Source organism: Hemitrygon akajei, chromosome 2 (genome assembly GCF_048418815.1).
Source record: "Hemitrygon akajei chromosome 2, sHemAka1.3, whole genome shotgun sequence".
Classification (NCBI taxonomy): Eukaryota; Metazoa; Chordata; class Chondrichthyes; order Myliobatiformes; family Dasyatidae; genus Hemitrygon; species Hemitrygon akajei.
The window spans coordinates 131,355,097-131,368,107 of NC_133125.1; the positions used below are offsets into that span (position 1 = coordinate 131,355,097).

A 13,011-nucleotide genomic window follows, 5' to 3' on the forward strand; every position below is an offset into this window, starting at 1 on the left:
ATTATAAAACAATGTTAATTAAAATCAAATGCATTTTAATAAGCAATGCCTGGATTGGCAGATAAGTAATTCTCTCATTGTGGGTCCAGAAATAATTAGCATTTTAAATCTCCAGACAACCAATGTCAATTTTATTTCTGGTATGGAAGCCGATGTTCGAAAGGAAACACAAGCTTTGGTGGCCAGAAGAATGAATGTAGTTGAGCAATCATTTCAATAACATGGGAAGAGATCGGGTCCCTCACAACTTACATTAATCCTGTTTATGGAGTCATTTACAGGGTGTCACAATAGCATATCGGTTAGTGCAATCGCTTTACAATGCCACCAGTAAAATGGGGATTCGATTCCTGCTGCTGTCTGTAAGGAGTGTATACGTTCTCTCTGCTACTCACCAGACCCCTCTAACACTGCAGAAGGACCTCTTTACTCCTATACTCAACTCCCCTTGTTATGAAGGCCAATATGCCATTAGCTTTCTTCACTTCCTGCTGTACCTGCATGCTTACTTTCAGTGACTGATGAACACGGATACCTAGATCTCATTGTACTTCCCCTTTTCCTAACTTGACACCATTCAGATAGTAATCTGCCTTCCTGTTCTTGCCACCAAAATGTGTGGATAGCCTCACATTTTTCCACATTAAACTGCATCTGCCATGCATCTGCCCACTCATCCAACCTGTTCAAGTCACCCTGCATTCTCATAACATCCTCCTGACATTTCACACTGCCACCCAGCTTTGTGTCATCTGCAAATTTGCTGATGTTACTTTTAATCCCTTCATCTAAATCATTAATGTATATTGTAAATAGCTATAGTCCCAGCACCGAGCCTTGTGGTACCCCACTAGTCACTGCCTGCCATTCTGAAAGGGACCCATTTATCCCTACTCCTTGTTTCCTGTCTGCCAACCAATTTTTTATCCATGTCAGTGCCCTACCCCCAATACCATGTGCTCTAATTTTGCCCACTAATCTCCTATGTGGGACCTTATCAAAGGCTTTCTGAAAGTCCAGGTACACTACATCCACTGGCTCTCCCTTGTTCATTTTCATAGTTACATCCTCAAAAAATTCCAGAAGATTAGTCAGGCATGATTTCCCCTTCATTAATCCATGCTGACTTGGACCAATCCTGTTACTGCTATCCAAATGTGCCGCTATTTCATCTTCTATAATTGACTCCAGCATCTTCCCCACCACTGATGTCAGGCTAACTGGTCTATAATTCCCTGTTTTCTCTCTCCCTCCTTTCTTAAAAAGTGGGATAACGTTAGCTATCCTCCAATCAGCAGGAACTGATCCTGAATATATAGAACATTGGAAAATGATTACCCGTGCATCCACGATTTCTGGAGCCACCTCCTTAAGTACCCTGGGATGCAGACCATCAGGCCCTGGGAATTTATCGGCCTTCAGTCCCATCAGTCTACCCAACACCATTTTCTGCCTAATGTGAATTTCCTTCAATTCCTCCATTACCCTAGGTCCTCTGGCCACTATTACATCTGGGAGATTGTCTGTGTCTTCCCTAGTGAAGACAGATCCAAAGTACCTGTTCAACTCATCTGCCATTTTCTTGTTCCCCATAATAACTTCACCCATTTCTGTCTTCAAGGGTCCAACTTTGGTCTTACCTGATTTTTTTCCTCTTCACATACCTAAAGAAGCTTTTACTATCCTCCTTTATATTCTTGGCTAGCTTACCTTTGTACCTCATCTTTTCTCCCCGTATTGCCTTTTTAGTTATGATAGTTTAGATGATAGTCTTGAACATTTAGGAATGCTCATGTGGATGGTCAGAGGCTTTTTCCCTAGGGCTAAAATGGCTGTCACAAGAGGACACAGTTTTAAGGTACTTGGAAGTAGGTACAGAGGAGAAGTCAGGGGTAAGTTTTTTATGCAGAGAGTGGTGAGTGTGTGGAATGGGCTGCCGGCAATGGTGGTGGAGGCGGAAATGATAGAGTCTTTTAAGAGACTCCTGGATCGGTATATGGAGTTTAGAAAAATAGTGGGCTATGGGTTTCGAAGTACGTACATGTTCACCACAGCATTGTTGGCCGAAGAGCCTGTATTGTGCTGTAGTTCTTTTGTAAAATAACCTTAGGGCAAGTAAAGGAAGACACTATTTCACTGGCACCTTTTACATCTTTTTTGAGGGTATCTGAATATACTTATAGCTTGGATGTGCATTTAAGGTGTGGCACAATTAAAAAGTGAGAAGCATAACAGCTAATTTTAAAAAGTTCTCCTTAAAACTATCCTGTTGGACCAAACCTTTGGTCATCCATTCTAAAATTTCAGCTTAACTTGGGCATCAGTTTTGTTTGTGAATCAGCAAGAGGATTGTGCTTCAGTACAGTTACCATTTAGATGGAAGTTGTCCAAGTTATTTTAAGGAACATCTTAGAGATTTAAGGGAAGATCTAGGCAGCTGAATATGTGCCTCCCAATAATGTCATGGAGTCATACAGCACGAAAACATGCCTTTCAGCCCAGCTGGTCCATGGCAATCTAAGCTCATCCCATTTGTCCACGTTTAGCCCACTTCAATCTAAACCTTTCCTATCCATCTACCTGTTAAAGTACCTTTTAAATGTTGTTCATCTACCTGCCTCAACCAATCAGCTCATTCCATATACATAATGACCTGGATGAAAAAGTTGCCTCCAGATTCTCATTACTTCTCTCCACTCTCACTTTAAGCCAGAGGTTCCCAACCTTTTTTATGTCATGGACCCCTACATTAACCAAAGTGTCTAACAGACCCCATGTTATGAACCATTGCCTTTAACATTTGCCCTCTAGTTGTCAACTCCCCCAACCCTGGGGAAAAAGACAGTACACATTGACCCCATTTATGACTCTCATGAGTTTATACACCTCTACAAGATCACCTCACATTCTCCTATGTTCCAGTGAAATAAGTCTCAGCCTGCTCAGTCTCTCCATAACTCAGTCCCTTGAGTCCAGGCAACTTCCTCATAAATCTCCTCTGCACTGTTTCCAGCTTAATTGTATCTCTCCAATAGCAGGGTGGCCTAAACTGAACCCAGTATTCCAAATGAGGTCTCTCTAAGGATGAAAATCAGGGAATAAACTGAACCCAGTGTTCCCTAAATGGGGTCTCTCTGAGGATGAAAATCGGGGAATAAATATTAGCAGCAACAAGAGTAGTCCACTTACCTCTCAAGCCTGTCCTACCAGTCAATGGGCTCTGCCCCAGGATTCATCTCCTCTCTCCCAGTTCCCCACAAACCTCAATTCCCTGATCTTCCATCCACATTAAATAACTCAAATGATCTGGGCTCCACAATCTTCTAGGACAGAGAAATCCAGATATTGACTTTCCACTGCAAGAGAAGGTTCCTGCATATCTCATTTTAAATGACCATCGCTAATCTTGTAACCATTTTTCAAAACTACCAACAAATTCCAATGATGAAGCTAACTGTTAAAATGTTACACAAGAGCACATGATTCTTCCTTTCATTACATACTGAATCACTTCCTTAACAGTAGGCTTAATATCAAATTGTGAACAGATTTATTTATATAAAATAGGTGAACAATGTTTTGTTTGACGTACAGCCAAGAGATACAATAGAAATGGAAGTTCTGGTTAATACTTAGTAGACACACTTTTGCAAATGTAACTACCCATCTGGTTTACTGAACCTTTCTTCCATTGATCAACTTGAAGCATGATTGTATTTCAGACCACTAGTTTGTTTTGGTAAGGAGTCCCCCTTAAAAATGAATATAATACTAGCAAATATCTTGGACCAGGAACTATCACTAAACAATACAAAGAACCAACTTCACAGGCAGAGGATTTCACTAGAGTGGGGTTCATGGTAATTATTAATTCCTTAGCGTTTGCGTAGAAGATGAATTTTAACCCCAGCTCAAGGAGGAGTTGAACAGTGACCGTGCTTATCCACCCTCTCCCCTCCCCCTCTCCTCCACCATCCTCCTCTTCCCCTCCCATCCTCCCCCTCCTCCTCCTCCCCCCCCCCCAACTTGGTTATGACTGCAGCTCTTGTACCTGGTAGCTAATACAATCTTAGTCTAAACTATATGCATAAAACAACACCTAGCACTTCATTACTAAATTTTACATCTTCAATCTTCATCAAAATCTGTGCAGTACTGTATAAAATCAAAGATAGTTAGGATTGTTGATACAAAGAGAATTGGGAGCAAAAGTCATGAGGAGGAATGCAAAAGAACATGAACCATTTACAGGACAGTATGTTTAATGGAGCACCACAGAGAAATATAGGCTTGATCTTTTCATTCAGAAGAATAGTTGGAGACCATTGCAGTATGGAGTTCAGAGACAAAATGCATAGGGAGCATTTGTTGCATTGATCTGGAGTGCTGGCGAGACCATTGATGTTCAGCTGATTTAAGTGCTGAGCCAGATTAAAACATCGAGAGAAAAGGCGAAGGATGAACCAGTGTTCAGCTCCCTAGTCTGTCAGACATTACTCACCTCAGTGCTGAACTGACTCTGGAGATGCAGCCTGTAGCCAACGGGCTCCTGGACCAGCTTCAGTGCTGAGATGCCTACGGGGCTGTGAACTTGCTTTTTCATTGTTTGCACAATTTGTTCTTTCTTTTTTCACGCATTGGATATTTGACTGTCATTGTGTTTACGGTTTTTTTGTGAATTTTATTGTGTTTCTGAAGTTTGTGGCTGCCTGCAAGAAGATGAATCCCAAGGTTGTATATGGTAGAGTCACTACATGCGTTCAGAAGTGAGACGGAACAATTTCTGGACTGTAAAGGAGTTGAGGATTGTAGTCAATGAAACAAATAAAAATTAACTGGAGGACAAAATCAGATCAGTCACAATCTCACTGAATGGCTTGAGGGACGCATGATCTTCTTTTTGTCATTATAATGAAATTGCTATTAACCTCAACTCACAACATCTTTTGCTCTTATTTTCAGGTGAAAAACCATACAAATGCACATGGGAAGGCTGCACGTGGAAATTTGCCCGCTCAGATGAGCTGACGAGGCACTATCGCAAGCACACGGGGGTAAAGCCCTTCAAGTGCGCAGACTGTGACCGCAGTTTTTCTCGCTCAGATCACCTGGCACTGCATCGCAGGAGGCACATGCTCGTTTAAAGGTGGTTTTGAAGAACAGTGGGGAAAGCAGAGCAGGATCTCTTCCAAACCCTCTAATTCAGCTGGGCTGAATTATCAAAAGTGGGCATCCCTAATTGTCCAACTGAAGAAACAAAAAAAAAGTGAAGAGCACTCTAACCTTTGCAGATGCTGACAGTCAAAACTTATCATCAGTGATTTGGTAATTTAGCTTATGTTCACTTGGCCTGTTGTTATTGTCCACAGATATTCATGAGTTGGTGCATTTTTTAAATAGTTCTCAGATTTTAAATCAGTTTATCTTTCACTACAATTCTTCAACTATTGGATGAGCCCATAGTAACGAGCTGGTACTTAGTGCTAAATGATAGTTCAGAATATAACTGAACCAATCGCTTTTGTTTCTTTTTTTTTAAAAGTTCCAAAACTTCTGCCTCACTTGAGAAATGGAAAGGAAAAAAAAGACTGAAGACTTGGTAATATTTTCTTCTACCACATGTATGCCTCAAAAGTAACTGAAAATGGATAATACAGTTAGATGTTGGCAGCAGTATTAATGAACATGATGGCTTGGTTATTATTCTATAGCAGAATTAGTTAACTCCCTCCTCTAGTTGAAGAATTATTTGACTGTAGTGATCTCTGCTAGGTTGCGTACATAATTTGCAGATTGATAGAGGCAATACGGCTTCAGTAACTTGTACACCAACACATGCTATAACTTGGTGTTATATTCTAATAGTATCTTATCACCAGGGAATGTGCATTTCTCACAGGAGCCACTTTGTTCCTGTTTTACATTAATTTATCTAGGGATTGTTTCATATAATGCTGAAGTATATTAACTAATCCTCATTTGTGCAAATTAGCAACATTTTGGGTGGGGAGAGGGGAGATCAAAGGTCAATGGTTCTTTGAACTATTAATTAAGTAGTAGTCCTTAACTTTTCTTCCTTATATTCTCAATCACCCTTGATGGACTACCATAAATACCTGAAGCCTTATATCTTCTCTATATTGGAAAATACCATGGACCATAACCTTGCCAATAAGACACAAACATTATGTTGGCCCAATAATATTTTAAAGCAAATTTAACCATTTAGTACAGTGTTATATTTACACTTAAGAAAAAAATGTGGATAACATCATATAACAAAATCTACAATTCAAGCCTTTACTGTGAAGGGAATTTCATTAAGGCCATAGTAGAGAAGTGCTTGCTGTGTGAGGTTTACCATATCACCAGAACATCTTTTACAACTGTGGCATTTGAACCAAGCAAAGTGGCACATTTCCCCATCAAATGCTTGCCTGCACCATCCATGTGTAATATTCGTGCTGAACTGTGAAGTGGAAGTAGGAGGAGTTTCTGCAGGTGTCCCGCCGAATTCACAAGAAAGAAAGGAATCCATGAGTAGCTATTGCTTCAGACTACTGCTGAAGTAATTACTACAGTCCTACTGAGGATCTGCCATTTCTATGAAGTATATGGGGCAATGTTTTACTGTGAAAATCAGAATTGACCGGAAAATGTCTAATGCTATGTTGTAAGTAACAAATAAGTTCCACAGCAAATAATGATCCAGGTGTGTAATAACTCTATGTGATCAATTCTACAGTTTTAACACACCCTTGGAGAAATCACACAACTTTTCGATGAGTGTTTATCCATATTTTCTTAACAAGTTCAAAAATACTTTCTTAAAAAATATATTATAATTACAATAGATGACAATTCATTCCACTCATCTGTTATAATACAGCAATATATCTAGGAAAAGAAATTTAATCAAAGGTAAAACAGGACTAATAAACAGCTCAGAGCTGTCTGTGTTGATATTTGAAGCCTGCCAGTAGCATCTTCTAGCCCGATTAATGTGACATTATAATCAGGAGGAGGAGGAAAGGAGAGTCAAAGGTGTCCCTCCTTCTAAAGCTGATATCTTTTTGTCTTTTCAAAGAGACAGTATGTTTATACAAATGTGAAATTGGAATACCAATAGTGCAGAATTCATAGTTATATTGCACAAACACTCAATATTATTGGAAGTATTAAACTCCTTCCCTATGTAGTGGGCAGTATTCCTCAAGAAAAATTCATTTCCTTCATGATGTAACCCAATGAACAACAAATACAAAGAGACGTTAGGTGCAACATTTTGGTTCTGTCACTCCATGTTCTCGCGGTTTCCATCACAACACTCATTCCACTCATATCAATGAAATATATACATTAATAAACTACTAGTCTAGAAGTCAGATTTCTCATTGCTATTTAGTTAAGTATAGTATTAAAGCAAAGATTTGAAATGGAGTGAAACACAAAAATGTTTGTTTCCTGGTCATTCTGCATTAATCCTGAAATTCAGCTGGGTGCTTCCCAGCACAAGTCTTGCTTCTGGACCTTGTATGACTTCAGCATCAAATGTGTATCCAACAAAGTAAATCCTCTGGAGCTTTGCTCGGGAGTGTTAACTTACAGCTCAAAAAATGCTTCACAGCACATTGCTGGGAACCCTTTAAAGCTAATCCAATACATAATTTATATTCTCGGGGGCTGTTTCCAGCCAGCAATAAATACTTTCCTACCCACCTGCAGCCATCTATGCCAATGAACCAGCCCCTGGTATCTCTGGACCTGCACCCGACGTTCCCCTAGACCAGCATTCTGACTACAGGCCCATTCCAATCACCACCCCAAACCATTCCCCAACCCGTATTCCAGATATTTACCTCATCACTGAATTACCCCCTCCAGCGTTAAAGACCACCATCCCCCATCCCAGTTCCAATTCTGACCTGCACATTTTTAATCTGCAGAAGGGAGTGATGCCCGTCCAGTGAAGACCTTGAGAACTACAGTGTTGGGTAATGGCACATAATGCCCAATGCCTGGGCTGGTGCATTCCAAATCAAGGCATTAGAGCACATCAAAAGATCCTTCGGCCTACGATATGTGTACTGAATTTTATTAAATAGGCATCAATCTCAAGTCTGAAATGACTTACGGAGCAAAACTTCTGTTACAACTGTGAATCTAGTAAAGCAACAGTAAACTTAGTGAAAAATTCAACCTCTGTCACGTGCACAACATTCAACCTGCTGAAGCTTGCACTTTGAATGCCACGACTGAAATTTGGCTCTATTGAAGTCATTAAAGTTGCATTTCAGAAGCAGGGTTCGTACAGTTGCACCTTCAGGTCCACAATATGAAGGTCTTAATTTCTTGAAGGATACTGTCCTTAAAATTACCAGCTCCTTTTGAAGCCACAGAGACACACAATGTCTTGCACTTTGAATTAGTCTCGGATTATAAAAAAGATTTATACAGGGATTAACATCCAAAACTCTCAAAAATAAACATTCTGATATTTTACTGTAGTTGTTGGGACATCTATTTTAAATATAATGTATTATATGTGAGAGTTCAAAGTATTTTGAGAGTCATAGTTTTACATAGGCTGTAAATAGTTTGGGGTGGGAAAATAAATTGGGAGGTGTTTTAGTCCTGAAATCCACCTGGTGCATTTTGCAAATGAAAAATATGAATTAGCCAATTTATGAAAAGGTGGATTTATCCTGCAATAGTTTTTAAACCCCAGTGTTTTCTTCTTAAAAAAAAAATCCAATTTTTGAATCTTCTGAAGAAGATATTTTTCCTGGTCTTTGTACACTATTTAGTTCAGGCAATAAGTATGTGTCATGTTTACTAACATATATGTAAGTGTTGTTCTTGTATTTATGTACAATGTATGTATTGTAAATATATTCAGAGCTTTTCATCTTACTGTAAAATGATGGTATCCCCAAAAGTGTAAAGGGAGTCTCTGTAATGAAATTGTGTGGGAGAATATGTTTTGCCCTCGTCTCTTCTGAAAGACTGAAATGAAGTGTTTAATTTTCCACATGTCCCAGAACTTCACTGTCATTGCTTCGCGTTTCTGTATCCAACTTTCATATGAGCTGAGCTGTGAATTGAAGAATTATAGTACCCATTTTAAACGTATGCATTTGTAATTACCCGAATTATGAATGGAGGCATGAAGATTAAATAAAGTTGCTTTTGTATGTAACAACTCAGTTAAATCTTGGAAGATTACAGGACTGGTGAAAGTGTATGCTGAATTAAACATACATTTTGGATGCACACTGATGTCAAATGACAAAGGATAAAAAAATGTATAAATGTCAGTAATCTGCCCTTTAAGTACATGCTGGTGATGAATTAATATGCTTAAATTAATATGTATATATGCTGTTGACAAATTAATATATTGTTTCTATAGCAGGGTAAAAAGTCCTTCAAAGTTTGGCATGACTAGATGGGCGGCAAGGTAGCATTGTGGTTAGCACAATGCTTTACAGGACAGGCGAGCCAGTTTCAATTCCTGCTGCTGCCTGTAAGGTGTCTGTATGTTCACCCTGTGACCGCGTGGGTTTCCTCTGGGTGCTCCAGTTTCCTTCCACAGTCCAAAGACATACCAGTTCGCAAGTTAACTTGCCATAGTAAATTGTGCCGTGATTAGTCTCGGATTAAATGGCGGGGGTGGGGTTTCTAAGTGGCGCAGCTCGGAGGGCTGGAAGGGCCTATTCTGCGCTGTTCCTCAATAAGTAAATGACAAAAAGGTGTGCATCTCACACCCAGTAGGCATCTTGGTTTTTCTATTCTATTTTTTGTTATCTATGGCAAAGGCCAAGCCTTTTCTGCATCGACAGTATGCTGTGTAATGCAAACCTCCAATGCACTTAAATTAAGGTAATCAATTCTATTAGTTCACATAATAATGGACATAATCCGAGAAGACAAAGTTACTGGAATGAATTATGAGCATCATCCAAAGAAGCTGTATTCTTGAAATCATTCTTCGATATCTACAGTAGAACAAAAATCACACTTAAATTCATTCATGTGTTAAATAGAGTGCTCTTACGTTAGTTGTGCTTATCAATGGAATGCTGACTCATTGTATTTTGTAACTGATCCATAATTATATTTAAATATTTGCACGTACAAAATATCTAATAGTATACCACCTCACATATATGAAGCAATAGTTTGTCAGAAAATGCTTAGAGGGTAATTGCAGGAAATGAGATAACAGGAATATGGACAATGTTCAGTTGCTGGTGTGTACATATATATATATAATACCAACGACCTGTGGCCAGCCGGCAGCATTTAGACTTGGAAGAATGTGTGTTTCCATAACTCATGTATTTCACAACTGCAGGATGTTCCAAGAAACTTCAAATCTTTTAAGGCATTGTGAAGATTAGTCACAAGAGCAGATGGTGCTGGTTGAAGTCTGCTAGCCCAGAAGATCCACAGAAGACCCCACACATCTATATGCACAAGCAGGGGATGAAGCCATTTTCCTGCATGTTCTCATGTTGGGTATCAAGGACTCGACAATGTCTTGATCACCATTGTCTAGGGGCAGGTTTTTGACAGCAGGTAAAGTCAGGAAGCAGCCCATCAAAGCTGCTAAGGATATTAACAGGTTTAAAATGTCATTGAATCAGGGGTAAAGTACAGAAACCGGTTTTCCCAAGCTCATGCCAAAAACCAAGCACCCATTTTTAATACTGATGCCACCCTAACTCACCTTAATGTCCCCATATTTCAACAATTGTCTCTCAGATTCTTCTTGTCATGAGGGGCAATCCATAGAGGCCAATCCAAACCACATGTCTTTGGAATATGGAAGCACCCAGAGGAAACCCATGCAGTTACAGGCAGAACATGCAATCTCCACACACAGAGCATCTGAAGTCAGAATCGAACCTGGGTCATTAGAAGTGGGAGCAACAACTCTACTGGCTGTAACCTTATCATCTAGGACATTGAGGTTTTTAAAAAATAATTACTATAATTGAATGGTTGTAGATATTTGTGTATATAAAAAGATATCAATAAGATTGAAGAAGTGCAGAGAAAATTTACAAGAATGTTGATAAACTTGAGGACCTGAGTTACAGGGAGTAGTTGAATAGATTAGGACTATATTCTCTGGAGTACAGAAGAACAAGGGGAAATTTGACAGAGGTACACAAAGTAATGAGTGGTATAGATAGGTTAAATGCAAGCAGGCTTTTTCTGCTGAGATTGGGTGAGACTAAAACCAAAGGTCAAGGGTTACAGATGGAAAAGTGAAATGTTGAAGGAGAACTTCTTCACTCAGGGTGGTGAGAGTGTGGAACAAACTGCCAGCAGGAGTGGTAGATCTGGGTTCAATTTCAACTTTTAAGAGAAGTTTGGGTAAGTACATGATTGAGGAGCTGTGGTCCGGATACAGGTCGATAGGACTCAGCAGCATAATAGTTTGCTATGGGCCAATGGGCCTGTTTCTGTGATGTACTGCTCTATGACTGTGTCTCATATTAGACCCTCCTGCTTAATTGGGGCCAAAACGTACTGCTGCCTATGTGTCTCAATTAAGTTGAATCCTCTACATGTATAGACACACACACATACACACGTTTAAAAGCTGAAGTTTACTATAAGATAGATAGATAGATAGATACTTTATTCATCCCCATGGGGAAATTCCAACTTTTTTTCCAATGTCCCATACACTTGTTGTAGCAAAACTAATTACATACAATACTTAACTCAGTAAAAAATATGATATGCATCTAGATCACTATCTCAAAAGCAATAATAATAGCTTTTAAAAAGTTCTTAAGTCCTGGCGGTAGAATTGTACAGCCTAATGGCATTGGGGAGTATTGACCTCTTTATCCTGTCTGAGGAGCATTGCATCGATAGTAACCTGTCGCTGAAACTGCTTCTCTGTCTCTGGATGGTGCTATGTAGAGGATGTTCAGAGTTATCCATAATTGACCGTAGCCTACTCAGCGCCCTTCGCTCAGCATAAAACAACTAATTATAAAATGCTCACTAATTTAAGAAAATTTAAATTACTCTGTCTTCGAATCTGCACCTCTTGAATGTCCATTGTAATCAATGGGATCTCCAAACATGCATCAAGTCAGAATGAGACCCGATTCCAACAGGAACCGAATTTCATCAACATCAAGAGATGGTATTTAAGGCACAAAAAAAAGCTACATCCAATTTATCAACACACTTACAGTTCATACAAGCTTCAACTATAATTTATTTAACCCAGTAGGCATTACAACATAGGAAATATTTCAGCCTCTAAACCAAGGTTCCCAACCTTTTTTATGCCATGGACCCCTACCTTTAACTGAGGAGTCTGTGGACCCCTGCTCTAAGCAGAGAGAAACAGCAAAAGCAAATATTCTGCCTGAATGTAGACTGTTCATTTCCCCGCATAGATGCTGCCTAATGTGCTGAGCTCCCAGCACTTGATGTGTAGACTGGTCTTTACCCCATCTAGTTCATAATGGGTTGATAATTGGATTACTACCTGCTGTGTGACAGTCCTGATTCAGAATTAAAATTGGTAAAGGACCAGCCTACCCACTATCAAGGACATGTATACAGAAAGATGCTGGAAAAAAGCCAGCAATTCCATAAAGGATCACATCCACCCTGCTCATGGAATGTTTGCAAACAAGAGAAGATCTGTAGATGCTAGAAATCCAAGCAACACACACAAAGTGCTGGAGGAACTCAGCAGGCCAGGCAGAATCTACGGATAAGAGTACAGCTGAAATTTCTGGCCGAGAATTTTCATCAGTACTGGACAAAAAAAATGTGGAGTAGATTTAAAAGGTGGGGGGAGGGGAGTGAAAAACACAAGGTAATAGGTGAAACTGGCAGGGTGAAGTAAAGAGCTAGGAAGATGATTGGTGAAAGAAATACAGGGTTGGAGAAGGAGGAGTCTGATAGGTGGGGATAGAAGACCATGGAAGAAAGAAAAGGGGGAGGAGCACCAGAGGGTGGCAATTGGCA

General features: G+C 39.6%; 1 protein-coding gene across 3 annotated transcripts in view; it reads left to right on the plus strand.

Moving 5' to 3' along the window:
- Positions 1-9,202, plus strand: part of klf12b (Kruppel like factor 12b) — a 264,047-nt gene extending 254,845 nt beyond the window's left edge. For all 3 annotated transcript variants that reach the window (XM_073028016.1, XM_073028008.1, XM_073028023.1), the window contains one exon: positions 4,963-9,202. In XM_073028016.1, coding sequence (XP_072884117.1) covers positions 4,963-5,144 — 182 coding nt within the window. In that variant the 3' untranslated portion in view covers positions 5,145-9,202. The remainder of the gene's footprint in view (positions 1-4,962) is intronic.
- Positions 9,203-13,011: the final 3,809 nt, after the last annotated feature.